This window comes from Pan paniscus, chromosome 11, assembly GCF_029289425.2.
Source record: "Pan paniscus chromosome 11, NHGRI_mPanPan1-v2.0_pri, whole genome shotgun sequence".
Lineage (NCBI taxonomy): Eukaryota > Metazoa > Chordata > Mammalia > Primates > Hominidae > Pan > Pan paniscus.
Genome location: NC_073260.2, coordinates 88874812 through 88896691, shown reverse-complemented (window position 1 = coordinate 88896691; position 21880 = coordinate 88874812). Strand labels below are relative to the sequence as shown.

General features: G+C 51.0%; 1 protein-coding gene across 2 annotated transcripts in view; it reads right to left on the bottom strand.

The window, feature by feature from the left end:
- Positions 1-6697: 6697 nt before the first annotated feature.
- TLN1 (talin 1) overlaps positions 6698-21880 on the bottom strand; it is a 33891-nt gene continuing 18708 nt past the window's right edge. For both annotated transcript variants that reach the window (XM_034967401.2, XM_034967402.2), the window contains 32 exons: positions 21597-21699; positions 21236-21444; positions 20398-20517; positions 19988-20185; positions 19648-19787; positions 19382-19475; positions 19190-19279; positions 18954-19076; positions 17061-17204; positions 16451-16612; positions 16068-16208; positions 15792-15973; positions 15488-15620; positions 15169-15270; positions 14915-15085; positions 14681-14830; positions 14469-14570; positions 14270-14389; positions 13390-13536; positions 13053-13219; positions 12712-12895; positions 12496-12621; positions 12281-12397; positions 9546-9731; positions 9329-9436; positions 8714-8819; positions 8390-8514; positions 8166-8291; positions 7978-8040; positions 7684-7866; positions 7405-7533; positions 6698-7277 (listed from right to left, as the gene is read on the bottom strand). In XM_034967401.2, coding sequence (XP_034823292.1) covers positions 7152-7277; positions 7405-7533; positions 7684-7866; positions 7978-8040; positions 8166-8291; positions 8390-8514; positions 8714-8819; positions 9329-9436; positions 9546-9731; positions 12281-12397; positions 12496-12621; positions 12712-12895; positions 13053-13219; positions 13390-13536; positions 14270-14389; positions 14469-14570; positions 14681-14830; positions 14915-15085; positions 15169-15270; positions 15488-15620; positions 15792-15973; positions 16068-16208; positions 16451-16612; positions 17061-17204; positions 18954-19076; positions 19190-19279; positions 19382-19475; positions 19648-19787; positions 19988-20185; positions 20398-20517; positions 21236-21444; positions 21597-21699 — 4377 coding nt within the window. In that variant the 3' untranslated portion in view covers positions 6698-7151. The remainder of the gene's footprint in view (positions 7278-7404; positions 7534-7683; positions 7867-7977; positions 8041-8165; positions 8292-8389; positions 8515-8713; positions 8820-9328; positions 9437-9545; positions 9732-12280; positions 12398-12495; positions 12622-12711; positions 12896-13052; positions 13220-13389; positions 13537-14269; positions 14390-14468; positions 14571-14680; positions 14831-14914; positions 15086-15168; positions 15271-15487; positions 15621-15791; positions 15974-16067; positions 16209-16450; positions 16613-17060; positions 17205-18953; positions 19077-19189; positions 19280-19381; positions 19476-19647; positions 19788-19987; positions 20186-20397; positions 20518-21235; positions 21445-21596; positions 21700-21880) is intronic.

The following is a 21880-nucleotide window of genomic DNA, read 5'->3' as shown; positions in this document are numbered from 1 at the left end:
GGCTCAGGACCCAGCTCCCCGCCCCGCCCCCCACGTGCCCGGCATATTTTCCACGCGGCTGCGGCCGGGCTGGTCACCGCGCGTTCCCCGCCCCCGCTCCCACCCGGACGCGTCCCGAGCCCCTCCGCTCCCCGCCCCCGGCTACGCCTGGCCCCACTCCCCTCCGCGCGCCTTCCCTCTTCTCCCCCGCTCCCCGCGGACGCTCCTCTCTTTCCCAGTGGGCCAACTTTATGCTGAAATTTCTTTTCTGCCCTTTTTTGGGATGTTTCCCCATTGGGAGGCGGAGCCGGGCTGCGGCGGGGAAGGCGGAGGGCGAGGGGAAGAGTCACTGAGCTGCGGGGCATAGGGGGTCCGGGGCGAGGTGCCTTCTCCGACCCAGGCCGCCAAACCAGCGCCGGAGCCGGGTCGTGGGGTCTGGGAGTCGGAGGCGCGGGGCGCGAGGGTGTTTGTTTTCGTTTTTCCCTGGGGTGGGGTGGGGGGAAAGGAAGTGGAGAGCCGCCGGGAGGAGGGGGAAGGGAAGGAGAGAACAAGCGGAGGAAGCCGGGAGGGAGCTGCTAGCCTCGCCCCCACCCTCCAGTCATAGAGGGGCGGGAGGCTTGGATTTTGCAGTGGGCTGGGGACCGTGGGAACCTGAGGCCGCTGGCCGGGGCGGTGGGGAGGTGGCGTGGAAATGCATTCAGATCTGTTTAGCTGCCTGCTAGCCACACGGAGAGCAACCCTGGCCTGACCTCGCAGTGTTCCTCTAACTCCGTGGAAGACGCCTCATCCACCAGTAGCCTATGCTAGACCACTGGGTTTCCCCTGCCCTTCGCGTCTCACATCCACCTAATCCTGGAGAGGCTGCCTCCTACCAAGGAGGTTCCTCCTCGGGTCGGTCTGGGCTGGCCTCTGGCCGCGCCTTATGTTTTCTTCAGTCTGTTTTGTAGTCTTACTTCTGGTTCCTCAACTCATTCATTCATTTGACTGTCCCATGACGTTGTTGTCAAATATCTTTTTAAAAGTTAATGCGAATATTATCTAAAATTCTCCAAAACCCCTCCCTAATCCCTGTCCCCCCACCTTTTTTGAGACGGGAGCTTGCTAGATTGCCCAGGCTGGTCTTGAATTTATGGGCTTAAGTGATCCTCCCGACTCAGCCTCCTGAGTAGCTGGGATTACAGGCGTGCGGGCACCCTGCCTGTTTTGAGGAGAAAAAAAAAATCCACATTTCTTAATATGGTATAGAAGGCCCGTTGTTTTGGCTCTTGCCTGCCTCTCTGGCCTCATCTCCTTCCATGCCCAACCTCACCCCCAGTATTCATACTTGTACCTCATGCTGCATTCGTAATGAGCTACGTGCAGGAGCTGGAAATAGCCATACTTTTCTTAAAGCTTCCACAGTTTATGCATTCTGTTCTCTCTCCCTAAAATGCCCATCCCCTTGGCTGATTCCTGGTGGCCTTTAAGACTCAGATCAAGTGTCAGCTTTTCTGGGAAGCCTTCCCTGGCCACTTCTCTTCCCACCGCCTCACCTAATAGGTGCGTGTTCTTGGTGCGGGCTCTCACCCTCATCCTAGTCCCATGGTATAACTGTTCTTATTACCGGTTTGGCGCCTCCGCCGGTCTGTGAGTCCTCAACAGAAACGATTGTTCTCAATTCTGAATCCCCAAGGCCTATCACAGCACCAGGCATAGAGTTGGCACTTCATGAACATTTGCCAGATGAGTTTTTTATGTACCAGGTTCCGGGTACTTTTCAAATATACTAATACGGTGTGGGTCTTTTGGTCTTAGAACCCATTACACTCTTAAAAAGTATTGAAGACCCCCAAACAGCTTTTTTGTTGAAGTGGGTTATATCTACCAATAGTTGCCATATTAAAATGAAACTTGAGAAAAATTTTAAATATGTATCAATTCTTTAAAAATAACAAAAATAAACTCATTACATATTAATCATGTTAACATAATGTTCTAAATGAAAGATAACTATATTCCCATTCCCCGAATTAATGAGAGTATGGAAATTATTTTACATTTTTACAAATCTCTTTACTCTCTGGCTTCCAAGGGGACAGCTGTATTCTCAATATCTCCTTCCATATTTGATCTGTTGCTATATGTTGGTTACTGAGACATATGAAGAAAATCCTGTCTCACAACAGATATGCAGTTGGAAAGATTTATTTATTATTTTATTTATTTATTTTGAAACAGTCTCGCTCTGTTGCCCAGGCTGGAGTGCGGTGGTGCGATCTTGGCTCACTGCAACCTCCGCTTCCCAGGTTCAAGCAATTCTCCTGTCTCAGCCTCCTGAGTAGCTGGGACTACAGGCATGCACCACCATGCCTGACTAATTTTTGTATTTTTACTAGAGACAGGGTTTCACCATGTTGGCCAGGCTGGTCTCGAACTCCTGACCTCAAGTGATCCGCCTGCCTTGGCCTCCCAAAGTGCTGAGCTTACAGGCGTGAACCACCACGCCTGGCCTATTTATTATTATTTGTTTATTTTTTTGAGACAGAGTCTCGCGCTGTCACCCAGGCTGGAGTGCAGTGGGGCGATCTCAGCTAACTGCAACCTCCGCCTCCCAGGTTCAAGTGATTCTCCTGCCTCAGCCTCCCGAGTAGCTGGGACTACAGGCATAAGCCATCACACCCAGCTAACTGTTGTATTTTTTGTTTGTTTGTTTTGTTTTTTTGAGACGGAGTCTCGCTCTGTTGCCCAGGCTGGAGTGCAGTGGCACAATCTCGGCTCACTGCAACCTCCGCCTCCCAGGTTCACGCCATTCTCCTGCCTCAGCCTCCCAAGTAGCTGGAACTATAGGCGCCCACCACCACGCCCAGATAACTTTTTATATTTTTAGTAGAGACGGGGTTTCACTGTGTTAGCTAGGCTGGTCTTGAACTCCTGAACTCAGATAATCTGCCTGCCTTGGCCTCCCAAAGTGCTGGGATTACAGGCGTGAGCCACCATGCCGGGCCTGGCATATTTATGATTTTTTTGAGACAAGGTGTGGCTCTGTCACCCAGGCTGTAGTGCAGAGACACAATCACGGCTTGGCTCACTGCAGCCTTGACCTTCTGGGCTCAAGTGCTCTCTCCGCCTCAGTCTCCTCCAGTAGCTGGGACTACACATGTGCACCGTCATACCCGGCCTTTTTTTTTTTTTTTAAATGGAGATGGTGTGCCACTATGTTGCCTAGGTTGGTCTCAAACTCCTAGGCTCAAGCTACCCTCCCGCCTCAGCCTCCCAAAGTGCTGGAATTACAGGCCTGAGCCACTGTGCCTGGCCGATAATTGGCAGTTTCTTAAGGGGCAGTTGCAATGTAGAATGTGAAACCATATCAGTGACCTTTTTGTACTGTTAAACTAAAATCCATTGTTTTGGCCAAGTGTGGTGGCTCACGCCTGTAATCCCAGCACTTTGGGAGGTCAAGGTGGGTGGATCACCTGAGGTCAGGAGTTCGAGACCAGCCTGGCCAACATGGTGAAACCACCCCCGTCTCTACTAAAACTACAAAAATTAGTCAGGTGTGGTGGTGGCACACGCCTGTAATCCCAGCCACTCGGGAGGCTGAGGCAGGGGAATCACTTGAACCTGCGAGGCGAAGGTTGCAGTTAGCCGAGATTGCACCACTGCACTCCAGCTTGGGTGACAGAGCAAGACTCTATCTCAAAAAAAAAAAAAAAAAAAAAAAAATCCGTTTTTCTGAACTGCACCTGATTGGATCTTTTACCCATGCATAATTTTGTAACACCGTGCATTGGTCATATGGAAAATAATTGATTCACTGAGCTATGCACATCTTCCAAATATTAATGTTTCATTATACATTATTTTAAAAATCACAATAGGTTTCAGGCCAGGCGTGGTGGCTCATACCTGTAATCCCAGCACTTTGGGAGGCCGAGGTGGGTGGATTGCCTGAGCTCAGGAGTTCGAGACCAGCCTGGGCAACATGGCAAAACCCTGTCTCTACTAAAAATGCAAAAAGTTAGCTGGGTGTGGTGGCGGGCGCCTGTAGTCCCAGCTACTCAGGATGCTGAGGCAGGAGAATTGCTTGAACCTGGGAGGTGGAAGTTGCAGTGAGCTGAGATTGCACCACTGCATTCCAGCCTGGGCAACAGAGCGAGACTCTGTCTCAAAAATAAATAAATAAATAAATAAATAAATAAAATTAAAAAAAATCACAATACGTTTCAACAGTAAAGTCTTTGTTTTTCTTCATAGTATTATATTGGAGAACAGTAAAGTCTTTAAGTTTTAAATTTTGGGAAGCTGTGAAGCTCATGTAGCAAATACAAGTGTTCCAAAATTCGATTTTTCACTTGAAAGCTTGAATTATATCATTGGCAACAAACACTGTCAGATTTTTCCCTGAAGTGACAGACTCACTTTGTTCCTTTTTAGAAAAGTTCTGCCAACTACCTAAATCTGATAACCACAGTTTGTCGGTCATTCTTTTGAGTAAACGTGGCATTCCATAAAAGAGCAGCTAGTTCAGCTCACAACTCAAAGAATGGCCTAAGTTATTTCCTCCAGAAAACCATCATACTTTGGTATGCAAAATGTCTTATGCATACTTCCCACTTTATCAGACAGAATGTTGAAAAGCCTTTTCCTTAAGGATTAAGGTTTAATTAAATTAATACATTTAGGCTGGGGGTGGTGGCTCACGCCTGTAATCCCAGCACTTTGGGAGCCTGAGGCAGGCAGATCACGAGGTCAGGAGTTCAAGACCAGTCTGGCCAACATGGTGAAACCCTGTCTCTACTAAAAATACAAAAATTAGCTGGGCATGATGGCATGTGCCTGTAATCCCAGCTTCTCGGGAGGCTGAGGCAAGAGAATTGCTTGAACCGGGACACAGGAGGTGGAGGTTGCAGTGAGCCAAGATCACGCCACTACACTCCAGCCTGGGCTACAGACCGAGACTCCGTCTCAAAAAAAAAAAAAATTTTTTTTTTACTTCATCAAGGACATTTTTTTTGAGTCTTGCTCTGTTGCCCAGGCTGGAGTGCAGTGGCGTGATCTCGGCTCACTGCAACCTCCGCATCACAGGTTCAAGCAATTCTGGTGCCTCAGCCTCCCAAGTAGCTGGGAATTACAGGTGTGCACCACCATCCCCAGCTAAGGAAAATAATGTCTTGGTATTTTTATGAAAATAATTTTGACCTATGGACCCCTGAAAAGGTCTTAGGGAACCCTAGGGGTCTGAGGACCACATTTGAAGAGCTGTTGGTCTAACAGGTTTTAAAGCCTCTCCCCAGACGGCTCCCAAGGTATCACTAGTGAGAAGTACGTGATTGGTCCCAGTTCCTGAGGACATGACAAGGAAATGGTAACAGGAGTAAGCAGCTGTCCTGGCACATAGCTGGAGTTCAAAGTCTGGACTGCCACTTGTCGGGGAGGTTATAGAAGGGATTTGATCTCCAAGGTCCTCAACTGATACTATGACATTGAATCTGGGATTAGGGAGCCCCCACAGTATGTACTGGAGTTGCCAGTCCTCTGCGTCAGAGAAGTGATAATACATCTCAATTTTCCAGTGCTTAGCACAAGCATGGCTTAGTAAATATTGAATGAATGAATCACAGGTGATAGGAGTGATGGTAGAGGTTGGCACCATCCCTAATGGGCTGTCCTAGAGTTCCATCTATTTTATTTCTTAGAGAAGGGCTCTCACTCCGTCACCCAGGCTGGCGCACAGTGGCACCATCATAGCTCACTGCAGCCTTGAACTCCTGGTCTCAAGCAGTCCTCCTGCCTCAGCCTTTTAAGTAGCTGGGATTAGAGGCTCGAACCACCGTTACCAGCTACATTCCATCTACTTCAAGCTTTCCCTAATGTGGTGGGAGTAGAAGGTGTTAGTAGCAGATAGGTGGCGTTTGTGTTCTACTTGAGGAAATGATGTACTGGGCGGTAGGGTTGACTAAAGAATCATGCATGAAAATAGTTGCCAACCTAAGACAACTGTCAGAGAGTCCATGCATTATGGACAGAGTGGCTGGATGGGGATGTGGAAGCACACAGCATCCACCTCCCTGACTGCCTCTTTCCACTGACCCACCAGATAAGCAGGGTGGCTGGAACAGGGCTGCTAGCACCTTCCTGGCCACTAGAGGAGCTCTGCCCCCTCTAACGATAAATTCTCACACCTGGGTCAAGCTCTTCACTTTTAGTGCTACCCTAGGCAGGAGTGTCCCAACTCAATCAAGAGCGGTGCCTACCCGAGGCAGCCTCAAGTTGGGATTTTTTTGCTTGCTAATGGCTTCAATCAATTTTGTGGCCATAGTTCTCTTAGGCTCAGACACTTACAGGCATATTATTTTTAGCAAAGCTTCTTTTGAAAATTTGAATTTGGTCAAGGACTGGATTTGTTGACATACCCTGAGTAGCTATGAAGAACAGAATGTCCTCGTAGCCACAAGGAACTGTGGTAGCTGCTGTCCCAGCAGCAGAAGAACGACACTTTGTGAGGCTTAGGTGCTGGCCAGGGAGGTGAGGATAACAGGAGTATGACTTCTCAGGCACAGCTTCCCCAATGGATAACTTTAGGGGTCCGGGTGCAAGGAGGAAGGGACCTCAGGTGCAGACTGCCAGTCTTCCCCTCTCCCATTTCAAGCTGGATCAAGCTGGGTGACAGAATTCAACCCCACTCTCTCCCCTACTGCCCTGGGAGAAAACTTGTGTCTCCCTTGAAGCCAGGCAGAGGTTGTAGGTAGAATCATTTTTATTGGAGCATGACCTGTTTGGGGCTTATAACTCTGCAGCCCCCATGGGTAGCTGGGGGTGGGGGAAGATAGTATCAAAAAACGATGAAGAGAGCTGATGAGGCTGTGGGGACTGGCTGGAGGCTGCTGGCAGGGTGGAGTGGGCTGGGGCCCCGGCAGATTCAGATCGAGGTGCAGCAGCGTTAATAATACTCTTGGAGCGTTAATACTCTGGGGAGGGGCAGGCACTTGGGGGGCCCTAGGGCATGAAGGCACTTGGGGTTGGGGAGGGGACAGGGGATGTACTGCGGGACTGGGCGGGGCCAGGCCCTGGGGTTTGGCAGGCACTTTGGGGAGTGCTGGGGTTGGGCAGGTTGGGCCCTGACAGCCCAGAAGGCTTTGGTAGTGGCACGCACAGTCTCTGGGCCGGGTCTGCATTAAATAGAAGCGGCTTCTTTAGTGCTCATCTCGAAGCTCTGAAGGCAGAAACTTGTACTGCTGCTGCCGGATCTGGGCCAGTTTCTTCCGCGCCTCTTCCAGCTCTCGTTCCTTCCGAAGCATTTCTTCCTGTGCTGCGATGATCTGAGGGTGGAGATCGGGGGCTTAGTTCAGTGAGGATGCACAGCAGGGGCATAGGGTAGTTGGGACCAGCGCAGGCAACATGACTGCCCTCCTGACAGCGTCCCTCAGCGTCTGGGGTGAAGCTCACCTGGGCAATGCCGCCAACCATCTTCTCTTTCACCACCACTGTCTCATTCTCCTGCTCTTCGAAGGCTGCAGCCTTCTGTGCTGCTTTCACCAGATTATCTGAGGCTCGCTTCACTGCGTTGCCAGCAGCCTGGGCAGAGAGAAAGTGGCCTAGGTTGAGAACTCAGGTACGGTCCCAGTCGAGACAGTACCTCAATTCTCTCATAGAAACATACATCTCGGGAGTGACAGTTTGAAGCAGTATAGCCCAAGGGACAATGGGATGGGTCAGGGTTCTCACCTGAAGTCGTTTCATTGCCTCTGAGTCCTGGTCAGCCTTGACCTTGCAGGCCACAAGGAGCTGGGCTGTGGAGGCAGCTACCTGCTTGGCTGATGAGATGAGCTTCTCCTGGCTGGCATGGCCTTGTACAGCTGCATTGGCTGCCTCACACAGATTGTTGGTGGCCGCAGCCACCATCCGGGCCTAAAGCAGGGAGAGTTTGCTTAAAAATATGCCCCTTGCCCTGGTCCATCCCCACTCCAGCCTTCTCAAGTCTCTCAAACTGAGAGAGACCTAGTGGTATTGCACACTTACAGCAGAAATGAGGCCCTGGGACCACTGCCCATCGTCCAGTGCATTGGCTGGAATGGCACCCACCTGTAGGAAGAAGAGCCTACTTAGACCTGCATTTTCCTCACTTCAAAGACTCGCTGGCTATGGATGTGGATGTAGACATCAAAGTGCCAACCTGTCCCCATTCTTCTGGGTATTTAAGCACTCACCTTCCCTTGGGCCACTAGTTCTCTCTGGGCAGCCGACGCAGCCTTTACCAGTGCACTGGTGGCTGCTGCAATGGACTTGGCAGCTTCTAGTATCTGCTCCTCAAAGTTCAAGGACTCATCTGCCTCCTGCAATAAGCGAAGGTTGCAGAAAGAGATGTAAAGTCAGAGATGAAGGTGGGGACACTGCCATGGTGAGGGTGGAAGAGGAAGGGAGCAGGACTGACCTTAGGTTTGGCCCGGGGCTTCAGCTGCTCTAGCTTTTTGGCTGCAGCCTCAATGGCGGCTGCAGCTCCCAGGAGCTCATTCTCAGCAATGACTGTGGGGTCCTCTGGGTCTACCCATTCTGTTCCTGGTGGGATGAAGGAAGAGGAAAGAGGCTAAGGCAGAGTGGGGAGGTCAAAAGCACCAGGGAGCATGGTTAGTATCATCAGGCCCTGGCATCTGTGGGGACTATGGTCGGAGGCTAGCACACAGCTGTCCAGCCAGGAAGCAGAGATCACACCATGATAAGGGTTTTCCATCCGTCCCTGTCCCTGGTCACCCCTCACCCTTCATGGCTTCAGCAGCCTGGATGAGCTCAGTGACGGAACCAGCCACACGCTTTGAATGTCCTGTCAACTGCTGCTTCAGTTCTGGGCTTGGCTTCTGCAGGGTCTGGGCAAGAAGCGGGCAGGGGACAAAGAGCATCACATCTTAGGGTCTACCCTGATCTATGAAATAGGGCAGACCATGGCCCCCTCACCCCTATCCCTAGAGCACTCCACACCACAGCCCTCAAACTCCACACTGCCTATCCAAGCACACATCATGCATCATACCTCACACGTGATAGAGACAGTGGGGCTGTGTCACTCACCGGCTGACAAGGAGCAAGGAGAATGATGAGATGAAAGAGGAGACGACGAAAGTAGAGAAGGGGGTGGTCAGGTGGGAAGGGAGGAGAAAAGAAAAAGAGGAAGAGGAAGAGGTGACTGGGAGAACCAAAGATGGTAAGGATGGGGCCTGGGAGAAAGGGAGACTTGGAAAGGAGAACAGATTTGGGAAGTAGAGGGTGGGGTAGGGAGGAGATCTGAGCAAAACAGACAGCAGGGTGCAAGGCCTGCAGGAAGAGGGCTGTGTATTCAGGGAGGCCGGTATGAGGAACAAGCAACGCCCTCCCTTACCAGCAGTACATGGTCCAGCAGTTCCAGGTAGCCATTGGCACATTCCCGGCCATAGTGCAGGGCTCGAAGCCGCACATCAGGGGCCACTTCTGGGTGGTAAGCTGCTTCCTGTCCCGAGAGTAATATGTTAGCTTTAGGCCCCGCAGATCCCTACAGTTTCTCTCCCACTATGTTCTGGCCCAAAGCTGCCTCACGGAAATGCCTCAAGGATTTCTACCTTGCAAGCCCGAAGCATATCTGCAATAGCACGGCGGCTCAGATTGGCTGTGGCAATGACATCTTCCTGGCGACAGGAATTGCCAGCAGCAACGGCCTTGGCTGTTGCCATGGTGATACCCTTGGTCATTCGGATGAAGTCTTCTGGGGTAGAGGTCTTGGCAGGTGGCTCTGGGGAACAGAAAACCTGTGGGGGCAGAAGAAGAAGAAAGATTTTACAGTGGCTGAGACTATGAGACAGCGTAGAACTCTGTGTGCATGTGATTTGGTGCAGACATTCACACATCACAGTGAATGTAACAAGGCAGTTGGTTATTGTTTCTGACTGAAGCAACTGGGGAGTTTGTTTGTTTGTTTGAAATCACAAAAGTAATTACAAAAGTGGCTTTTGGCTGGGTTTTCATTCCCAAAATAGAGAGAAGCCTTGAAGGGGTGAGAGGCAGAGCTAGGCCATAAAAGATATACAGATGATAGGAGGGCATTTTAGGTAAATGGTAGGACATGAACAACCAAGATGTCACGTCAAGGAATCAAGGAATGTTCTGGAATATAGGAATGGTGAAGAAAAGGTTATTGGGGACTTGAATATCACACCGAGGAACTTGGAATTTTACATAATATGTGAAAGTCATAAAATATTTTGATGTATGGGTTCAATCTGCAAACATTTATTAAAGATCAGCTAGGTGGCAGATTCTATGCAAGGGGCTAGGGATGCTCCCTGTTCTCATGGAGCTTACATTCTGGTTTTGGACACAGGTAATAAATAAATAAACAAGCAGTAAAACTGAGAACTGTGATTTGGATTATGAGAGAATAGAGACAGTGCTGTGATGAGAACTACTTCAGATAGGTGGTCAGGGAAGGGCTCTCTGAGGAGGTGACACTGAGGCTGAAGCCTGATGAACTGGAAGGAGCACAGTGTTCAAAAAGCTGGAGAGAACTGAGTGGAAGAGCCTGCAGCAGATAAGAGCTTGGCATGTTCTCAGAACTGATGGTGCAGGGGGATGGGGCACAGAAAGGAAGAGAGTAGGATGAGACTGGAGAAGCAAGCAGAGCCATCACTAATGGGTTTTAAGTAGTGAAGTGACATAATCTAATATATATATATATTTCTTGCTCTGTCACCCAGGCTGGAGTGCACTGGAGTGATCATAGTTCACTGCAGGCTTGAACCCCTGGGCTCAAGGGATCCTCCTGCCTTCAGACTCATGAGTAACTGGGACAGGCATGGGCCACCTTGCCTAGCTAATCTTTAAATTTTTTGTAGAGACAGGATCTTGCTATGTTGTCCAGACTAGTCTTGAACTCACTCAAGTGATCCTCCCATCTCAGTCTTCCAAAGCGCTGGGATTTTACAGGCATCAGCCACCATGTCCAGACTCTAATTTATATTTTAAAAACATAATTTTAGCTACTGTGTACAAAGGAGGATTGGAGGGGGCAAGTGTTGAAGCATGGTGACTGGATAGAGACTACTGCATAAATCCAGTTAAGGACTGATGATGGTTTGGACAGTGTGGTAGTGGTAGGAGATAAAAAGAAAAAATGAGCTGTATTTGGAAGGGGCACTAACAAAACTTAGATGTGGGGAATGAGAAAGAGAGAAGTCTAATATATTGAAGCTAGGTTTCTGGCTTTAGGAACTGAGTTACTAAGAGGTGCCATTTACTGAGATGGGGGAAGACCAGGAAAGGACCAGGTATGGGAGGTAGAAAGTCAAGAGTTCCAACTTGGACATCTTCAAGTAAAGGTGAAAACAGAACCTTAGAAAGATGCATTTAGAAATTAGAAAGATGAGTAGGGAGAGAGGAGAGTGGCAGGGACCAGAAGCAGGGAGACCAGGGAGAAAACTGGTGCCACAGCCAAAGTGTGGGAGAGTATGGAAGTGTGAACCAGAGTGCGGACAGGGGACCAGGGAGGAGGAATGAAAGGACGTGGCAACAGCTGCTGGCCTCCCAAAGTGCTGGCGTGAGCCACCATGCCCAGCAGAAGAAAGAATTTCAAAGAGAGGCTTGTTAACAGTCAGATGCTTTCGAAATATTCAAAGAGGATGAAGGCCAAGAAGTGGCCACTGAATGTAGCAACTAAGAAGAGGCCACTAGTGACTGGAGAAAGTGGGAGGGTGGTGAAAAAATACAGTTGTCACATGCTAAGGAATAAACAAGTGGGTAGGGGACAGACATGAATGTAGCTCACTGGCACAGTGGCTCATGAGTGTAATCCCAGCACTTTGGGTGGCCAAGGCGGGTGGATCACTTGAGGCCAGGAGTTCGAGACCAGCCTGGTCAACATGGTGAAACCCCATCTCTACTAAAAATACAAAAACTAGCCAGCATGGTATGCACCTGTATTCCCAGTGACTCAGGAGGCTGAGGCATGAGAACCACTTGAACCTGGGAGGTGGAGGTTGTAGTGAGCTGAGATCACGCCACTGCACTCCAGAAGGAGGGTGTGGGAGAGCTGGGGTAGGGGAAGTCACATGGTGACTGAGGAAGATGCCATGTGAAATGGAAAGGTCACCTACACCTGGGAGAAATGACAAGAGGAGAGGGCTGAGAAGGCTGGAGGAGGATGGCTACAGAGCAAGACCCTTCTCAAAAAAAAAGTCTGGCGATAGATGAGAGAGAAGACTGTGTGTGACTCCAGCTGTGAGTATATGTGTGGCACAGGTTCACAGGCTTTCAGGATCCCTCTCTCTGACCCTAGTCCCTGATGCCCCAGACTCTCACTCACCGCCAGCTCCTGCCGTATGTGTTCTGTGGTTGCCTCCAGGGCCCGAGTGCCTTTGGTGGCCTCATCTTCCACGGCTTTTACTGTCTTAAGCAATGATGTCACATTGGTCACCATCACCTGGAGGTATCAGAGGAGTGAAGAGGAATGATTTTAAGGAACAGGAGGAAGTATGTTAATCCAGTGCCCCTCCTGATGTTGCTCTCATTCTCTCCAACCTTGGCAGAGTTCTTTAGCTGCCACACAGCAGGGTCATCTCCAACTTTGCCAGCTGCAGCCTTCGTTGCACTGATGAGGTCTCCCAGGGCTTTGGCTACATCTTTCACTGCGTTGATTAGTACCACCTGTGTGGGGAAGTGTTGGCTCTGGTCTATGGGAGGAAGAAGCGGGACAGGAAGTGATTCCAGCCGGAATTAGGGGCATCAGGTCACTACCTGGGTCTCAGGGTCCTCAGCTCCCAGGCTGGCTGCACCCAGCTTGACCACATCAGCGAGGCGGGTGATGGTCGCCACGGAGGACTGGGCAGCCTGCGCCAACTTCTCCTGGCTCCCAGCTGCGTTTTGCACCAGGACCTTGGTGTCCTCCACCAGCACCTTCGCAGTTTTCAGGATGCCCTCCCTGAGGGAGGGCCCAGCTTAGTCAGATCTCCCCTACCCACTCCAGCCCGTCCAAGGTGCCTGGTCCAGGTCTTCCCCATTCCAGCGAATGCTATCCTGCCTCTTCCAGCCCCGTGCCCCGACCTGTCTGCCTCCCTTAGGCCCAGTTCCTGTCTTACCGGTGGTCAGCGAAAGTTTCAGTACCCTCACGATTGAGCGTGCCAGCAGTGGCGAACATGATGGTGGTGTCGAGGTCAGCAATGATACCAGACACAGCGCTGGCTGCTGTGATGCAGGCCTGGGTGCCACGATTCCCAGCCTGGAGCGCAGCCAGGACGTGGGAGACCTGGGTAGGGAATGTCACATGGTGACTGTGGAAGGTGCCATGTGAAATGGAAAGTTTGCCCATGCCTGGGAGAAGTGACAACAGGAGAGGGCTGAGAGGGCTGGAGGAGGATGGCAAAGGCTACAGAGTTTGGAGGCAGTCCCACCATCTGCAGGGATGAGCACCGTCACCTTCTCAGAGACTCTCCGGGCACACTCTATGAGCTCCTTCTTGGTGTAGGCATCACTGGGGCTGCACTGCAGGGCGCCTGCCTTGGTGACCAGAGCGGCACAGCCATGGCCCAGCTCCTGTACCCGGTGTTTGATATGGGAACCTATCTGTGAGCCAAGGGAAAGACAGATGGATTTTACAAGGGGCACTCAGGGTACCTCCACTGTGCTTGGAAAAGTCACTAAGGACATAAAAAAACATGCATTGTAGACTAAAGAAGCAGAGAGAGAAGGTTCCCAGCACAAGGACGTTTCCGGTTGCATATCCTTTAGGCAGAAGGTCACCTCCTACACACAGAAAATAGTAGCACGCAGGCACTAAGTGGTGAGGATTGTGTTAAGCACAGTGGGGAGGAGGGGAGGAGCACTTTATGCTTGAGTGTGGGAATCAGAGGGCCGTGGATTACCATGTGGCCTGTATGGGGTTATGGAGGGTTTTAAGGATGGGGATTACATGTGTCCTGCTAAGATCCAATTACTTGCTTTCTTGGAAAGCTAGAGGCTTAGGTAAGGAAGAGCTTCATGAGTTTGCAACAAGAAAGAAGAAGAACATGGACTGGCAGCACAACAGAGAAGCAGCTGTAGGCCCAGATGAGGGTCGGCAGAAGCCAGAAAGGCAGGCCCGGGAAGGCTCCAGATTCTGAGCTGTTTCCTTTGTAACTGTGACTGAGGGCTTTGATCCTCTGTCCCTACCCAGAGCCTCACTAGTCTTCAGCAGAGTGGCCCTGAGGCTGTTCCCCTTTCTATGAAAGACCAGAGAGGGTGGGGGTGGGACAGCCCTAGACGCTGACACATCAGGAACAAGGGGCAGGGGGCAGGGCAGAGTTGCCTCCACGTTTACCTCTTCATTTTCAGCAGCCACCGCTGCAGGCTTGGCCTCCGAGGCCAGACGGCCATAGTCACTGGTCAGCTGGTTAGCAAGAGGGCCCAGCTCCTCTGGGCTGGTGTTTGACTTGGTAACCTGGTGATAATGGAACGAGTGAAGTTATATCCAAAGTCAGCTCTCCGAGGGCAGTCCTCTGGGACTCGCCCAAACTCACCATCTCCTGAACGGTCACTGCAATGGCCTTGGCTGTCCGCACCATAGTTGTTTGGTAATCCACGAAGGAACCTTCTGGTTCACCCATTGGTCCTTCATCTAGCTGAGGGGGGAGGATAGGGAAAGGGAAAGACTGTTAGGGTCTCTGCCACTGTGCTTGGAGGCTCTGGCCCAGGGTAGCCTCAGTGTCCAAAGGCACCCCAAGACTCTAACCTGGTTGATGGCCTGGGTGATGGAGTCCACCATGCCACCCACGACCCCAGCAGCACTGGCTGCCTCGTTGAGGGTTGTTGTCAGGTCCTCTACGGCCTCGGTCATCATCTGCACAGCCTCCTCCAGGGCTTCCTGGGTGTGAGCTGCTTGCTGTGGGGAGAGGAGAGGAGCTCTGTTGTTCCTGTTTCTCCAGCCTCTTGCTAGTAACAGCTCCTCCCTCCCAACCCTCAATACCTTTGGGTTACCACCAGCCTCCTTGGCAGTGTATAGCAACTGCAGGGCAGACTCTGCCAATGTTTTAGTCTGGTCCAGGAGTGCCATCTGCTGCGGGTGGCTCAGGGTCTTGGAGGCAGCACCCACTGCAGCCAGGGTGAGCGGCTCAAAGTACTGGGCCATCTGGGACACCTGAGGCAAGGGGTTGGACTAGGGGTCAGGTCCCCTCTCTCTCACCCTACTCCCTGGGACTTCCCATGAGTCTCCATAGGTACCTTGTGTCCCAGCTGGGAGGCTTCAGCCCGGGCAGCATTGGCCAGCGGCTCAATGAGATGGGAGATCTCTTGTACTGCAGTGAGCATCTGAGTGTGCAAGGCCTGGGGAGGAAGTGGACATTAGCCCTGATGGTGACCTGCAATAGGACCCTCTGGCTACAAAGAACTGCTCTTCTGTCCATACCAAATACCCTAACCCTCCTTCGCACATCCCAGCCCTTTGATGTCCCTAAGAAGCCACTCCTTGATCCCCCAGCTTCTTTGAGTCTGATATTTCTCTTCCTAGACACATCTTTCCATATAACCCTCTCCCTCTCACCTCTTGAGAGATTCCCTCACGGGGAGCAAGCTGCTGACTGACTGCAGCGAGGGAAGCCTGGTCTAGGTCCCGTAGACAACTGTTCAGAGCTGCAATGGCCGTTTCACACTCCAGCTGCCCTGGAGCCTTGTCCCTGCAGACACATCATGGGCTCCAACACCAAGAACATCCCCTACTGCAAGGCCAGCCTATCCTTCCCCTGTATCCTCCCAACACCATCCCATCTCATTGCACTCAAGTGCCCATCCTCCATTCTGCCACAATGTATGCCCCCCAGCCACACTGGTTCTCCATCCCTCAATACCTCATGCTTGTAATTAGCTTCTTGATGGAGTCTGAGACAGTACGGGAGTGGCCGGCCAGCACCGACCAGCTCGGGGGGTCCCGGGGATTGACTGCGAGGGCCCGGGCTGTCTGGATGAGTCCCCCGGCACTCTCTAACATTGTCTTGGCAGAGATCACAATGGGCTCCATGGCAGCCCGACCCTGGGGAGAGGGGAGGCAGGAAGGTAAGTCTCAGGAGTCCCTGGAAGATGAGGTGATAAGCTGGCCCATCAGTTCCCCCTTCACATCGCCTCACCTCAGGGCTGATCTGGGCAGGAATGCTGGAGAACTCAGGGTTGGACGCAAAGGCACTCAGATTGTCCACAGCCTCCAGCAGAGGGGCTGTTGCTGCTCGGCACTGGGCACGGTTCTCCTCTGTGAAGGCCCCATCTAGCGCCTAGAAGTGACAGAGAGGCTCTCAGGACTTGGGATGCAGTCATAGGGGGTATAGGAAGTGAAGTCCAGGTCTCCTTCCTGGGACTTACAGGATTTGGGGAGAGGCTAGGTGGTCAGTCTGAATAGAAAGAGCTTGGGCTCAGGCAGAGGGGATTTGGTAGAAGGCTTCAGAGAATAACTGGGGGACTCGGGAGAGAAGATAGGACAGGTCAGGGAGAGGCTGGGAATTCAAGCAATGGGAACCTTGATGGTCTTGACAAGATTAGCTGTGCTGTTGGCCACCTCCTTGGCTGACTGTACAAACTGGCGCTTGGCAGTAGGATTGGTGGTACGGGCAGAAGCCAGGCGACAGCTGTTACACAGCGCAGAGGTGTGTTTAGCCACAATGGTGGCTGCGGAGAGCACCTGAGGAGACACATGGAAGAGCCACGATGAGGGCAGGAAGGAGGTGTACATACCCAAGGAGGAGCCATTTTAGGGTCAGGGGATGGAGAGCAATACCCTGAGGAGTCAAAACAGGAATAACAGAGTCACCTGAAAAGTCAAGATCTAGGAGACAGAGATACCCAAAGATGAACTGGGCATGGGAGAGGAAAGACATACTAATGGAGAAACCATAAGAGGGCATGTGGGAGAGTAAGCTCGAACATCTACAGAGAAGTTGTGAATTTAGCAGTAACTGAAAAATGATGAGATCCATGGCAGAAAAAGACAGTTACCCAAAAAGAAGCTGTGTGTGCAAGGTCAGAGATGGGTCCCTGCCCTCTTTCCCACATGCCTCACCTCCCTCTACTCCACGGGGTCGGTCTGCCCTTTCCCAGACTCGCCTGTGGTCCCTGTTCCCTTGAGTTACCTGGGCCTGGGTACAGCCAGGCTCTCCCAAACTCTGGCAGGCCATCTGAATTGCCTGGTTTGCACGGGCAAACTGTGTGGGCTCCACTAGCCCTTGCTGTCCAGCTTGGCTATTGGGGTCAGAGACACCAACCAGATATGCAGCCTGGGAAGAGAAAAGGGGGTGGGGGTGAGGAATAAAGATTGCAGGTGGGAAATGAATAGTGATAGTAGGGACAAAAGAGAGCAGAGGTAAGTTTAGAGAACAGGGCTTATTTTCCAGAGTTCTCCATGAGTGGAGATACATTAGCAAACTATGGTTACACTATAAAGAAGAAAAAAAATACTCTCCTGTTTTCATTAAGTATATTCAAGCATTTCAGAAGATTAAAAAAGTTAATAAAAAGGAAAACTACATAGCAAGGGTTTTTATCAAATCTCTATTTAGATATGTTTGTGTATGTTGGGTCTTAGAGTGAAAAGTATGGCTTACTGTAAGTAGCAGTAAAAAGTTTGAGAGCCATATATAAATACACACCTTTGTGCACACAAGCAAAGCCTCTTTTAAAGACAGTTCAAAACTGATGAAGGTTATTAGGCTAATTCACATTTACAGCACCTCCATGCGTCAGATATTTGGAAAGGAAGGGAGGGGTTAAAAAGCCATTTTTATGATGGAAAGAACATCCTAATGTTTGATTCATACTCCAATCAATACATAGTAGCTTTGCTTTTTCCTCTATGCATTTTCAGAAGTTGGGGGGAAAAAAACCGAACAAATAACAAAGAGGTTTAGTGAAACCCTGTCTCTACTAAAAATACAAAAATCAGGCGGGTGTGGTGGCAGGCGCCTGTAGTCCCAGCTACTCGGGAGGCTGAGGTAGGAGAATCACTTGAACCCGGGAGGCGGAGGTTGCAGTGAGCCGAGATTATGCCTCTGCACTCCAGCCTGGCGACACAGCAAGACTCCGTCTCAAAAAACAAACAAAAAACCAAAAAAACAAAAAAACAAAATCAAACAAGCCACCTAGAGCAAGGCGCCTATTCTGACAGGGCACAGGCAGGTGGTGGAGATGGAGGGCTAGGATGGTAGGCTTTCAGGGAAAATAGTCTGAAGTGAACTCTCATGCCAGTTTGTTTTAAGGATTCATATACTAAAGCAAAATACTTTACAGCTAATAGGTAGTTTTATACTTGATAATGTGGGAAAAGGCAAAGTTAACTGATAACTCAAGTAACTGGAAATTTTGTCACTAGTACTATTTTAAGAAAGTAGTGATTACAGGCCAGGCGCGGTGGCTCACGCCTGTAATTCCAGCACTTTGGGAGGCCGAGGCAGGTGGATCACGAGTCAGGATATCGAGACCATCCTGGCTAACATGGTGAAACCCTGTCTTTACTAAAAAAAAAAAAAAAAAAAAATACAAAAAATTAGCCAGGTGTGGTGAGCGCCTGTAGTCCCAGCTACTTGGAAGGCTGAGGCAGGAGACTAGCGTGAACCCGGGAGGCGGAGCTTGCAGTGAGCCTAGATCACGCCATTGCACTTCAGCCTGGGCGACAGAGTGAAACGCTGTCTCAAAAAAAAAAAAAAAAAAAAAGAAAGTAGTAATAACATGAAAAAATGGTTTGTATAAGCTAATTAGTATATTTTGAGAAAGCCAGCTGGAAAAGGCCTCACGGTTGGGCAGTGTAATCCTAACCAAAGTACCAGGGTTCAGGAATTACAGAAATCAGAACTGCTGGTGTTCAGTAATTGCTGACAAGTGTCTCCACTTCAGGAGGAGGACAACCCAGATTCCATAGAGTTGGCTTTGCAAACATAAACTTCTTGATTTATCTACAGGTATGTCAGGCTGAGAGGAGATGGGGTAAAGAAAGTAGGGGCCATTCAAAGAACCCATCTGAGGAAAATAACCTGTGCAGCTGCCTCGGTGAAGCCACAAAGTGCCTTTGAGGCTGTGGAAATGGCATCTCCAAACTCTGGCAGGTTTCCGTTCTTGGCATTTTGGGAGATGCCAGTCATGGCCTCGCCCAGCACCTGAGGAACAGAGGACATCAGGGGAGTCAGAGCATGTCCTCAGAACCCCAGGGCAGCATCTGGTTAGCTCCATCCTACTGCCCTCTCTCCTCCGAGTTCCTGGCTGTGCTGACCTTTGAGTTCTCCATTACACTGTCCAGACAACCAAAGTAGGACATGTCATTGATGGGCTGGACTGGGTTCTCCAGGAGTTCCCGGACCGTCTGTGTAGGGGGAGGGCAAAGTGAGATCCAAGACACCTCCCTCAGGCCCAAAACCAGAACACTTCCCTCAACCTCAATGCCATCAGCCTGCCATGTGTCTACCTCCAATTCCCGCAGGGCGTTATCACACTCCTTCTGGCCGGGTGCCTGCTGGGTGCACATAGTGATGAGCTGATTGATGCTGTCAGTTACTGCCCTGGGAGTGACAGAAAGTTGAGTGAATAGGTGAATAGGTCATCATTCCTGGGTCCTATGTAAGTATTTATCTTTTGCCTATAGCCATTCCTAAGCCAAGAAGCTCTCATGAACTGCCTGCTCCCCAGTCTCTCTCACACAGTCCAGGGCTGGGCTTCTCAGCAACTACTTACCTGGCAGCTGCAGCCAGCTGACTCTTGAGGTTAGGGGCAGCAGGGTCCGTGGACAGGGCCTTGGCAGCCAGAAGAAGTTTGCTTGAAGACATGGAGATGCCCTTCAAGTTGGACACAACTTGGGCTCGGTCCTCCTGGCTCTGTTGAAGGTGACAAGGTCAATGCATTGTCCTGTCCTTTCTTATCTGTCTCTAAAAGGGATCTTCTTTCCCAGACACTCAATTAGTGCTAGAGACTGGGGAGGGAAGGGAGCCAGGAGCAAGTCAGGACTGGTCACTCAACTGCCTCCTATCTAACCCTTAGTGGGAACCATTCAACCAGACCCTCTGCCTCTTCATACCGGAGCCTGGCCTGCCATCTCCACACCAGCTTCCAGGAAGGTGCTGAAGTCCTGTCCAAATCGGCCTGAGGCTCGAGCCAGGTCCTGAGGGGTTCCCCGAGAGGCCTGCACCAGTTCTGTGGCTGCCTGATTCAGCCCAGCAGCAGCTTCATTCAACCGGCTCTGAGCTTCTTGAAATGTCCCAGTGCTAGGAGGAAGCTGCAAGGTGAGAGGGGAAGTCAGACAGAAGAGTGGGGAATGATGCAGGGAGAAGTCTGGTAAAGGAGGGCTGAAAAGGTGGGCACATAGCCTGGGAGTAATGAAAGGGGACAGATCTGGGAAGTCAGGGTCAAAGGACAACCGAGAGGGAGGAAGGAGAGGCCTGGCATTCTTTGACTCCTACGTCCCCCCACCCCCTACCATCCTCCTACCGAGTCACTCAGGAGTCGCTTGCTGGCATCTCCAACTGCCCTCAGGGCATTATCCACATCGCGCTGGCCAGGTAGGCAGCTGACACAGCGGTTCAGAGCCTGGGTCACTGCTTTAGCCACCTGGGGTGAGAAAGGAGACAGGGTTGCCCAAGTGAAAAGAATTTGAGAGATCGCCTCCATTCACGCGACATGGGAGATGACTAGCTCTACTGCCTCTGAAAGTGAAAAAAGAAAGGGGGCGTTGTAGGTGAACAGGCTGAGGTTAGGGTTTCAAGTGACAGTAATTAAACTTCCCCAAACTTGGTGTTTAGCTCAGCCCATGACTGAATCCAACTGAGACACTTCTACAAGACCAAGAGGGCCGGGCACAGTGGCTCACGCCTGTAATCCCAGCACTATGGGAGGCCGAGGGGGGCAGATCACGAGGTCAAGAGATCGAGACCATCCTGGCCAACATGGTGAAGCCCTGTCTCTACTAAAACAAAATTCAAAAATTAGCTGGGTGTGGTGGCGCGTGCCTGTAGTCCCAGCTACTAGGGAGTCTGAGGCAGGAGAATCACTTGAACCCAGGAGGCGGAGACTGCACTGAGCCGAAATTGCGCCACTGCACTCCAGCCTGGGCAATAAGAGCAAAACTCTGTCTCAAAAAAAAAAAAAAAAAAAAAAAAAAGACTAAGAGAACATAAGGGTGGAATCCACAGAGGGGCGCTCTCAAGAGCAGACCCAAGAAGACATCACTCTGTGAGTGTGGACGAGGCTCAGAAGCTTTGGCCTCAATCAGGGTGGGCCTTATGAAGGAACCTGGGGGAGAGGGAGTGGCCCTTTCCCAATATCTGACCTGGGCAAGCCGCTGCTGGCTCTCAGGGTCCCCTGGATGGCCAGCTGCCTTTTTCGCCTCCTCAATGAGGCTGCTGGCCTTGTCCAGCACATCACTGGCCGTATCAAGTACAATGGCCTGCACTGCAGGATCTGACGTCAGTGCAGCGACTCCCCTAGCGGCCTGGGCCAGTGACCGCAGCCCACCTGCCACATCCCGAGCTGCAATACCTTGGGAGATGAGGAGAAAGAGGGAAGGGAAGGTGCTTTCATTGCCAGGCCCTGATTCCAGTGGTTTCGTCTGTCAGTCCCATCCCTCATCCAGCTCCCATTTTCCTACCTCCCTTACAATATGCCCCATGCCTGGCTCTCTGCCCACATACCTGCATAATTCTCATTGCCCTGGGCAACCTCTCCCAGTAGCTGGGCGATGGCTGAGCTCACGGCTTTGGTGCTGTTGCCCAGGTCCTGGGTACACTTCTCCATCTAAGGATGAAGGGGGAAGAATTGGGCTTGAGAAAGGAGAAGGTGAGGAGAAGGAACCTGAGAATGTACTTGGGGACAGGTGGCAATTTAAATAAATGTTTTGGGCTGGGTGCGATGGCTCCCACCTATAATCCTAGCACGTTGGGAGGCTGAGGCAGGTGGATCACCTGAGGTCAGGAGT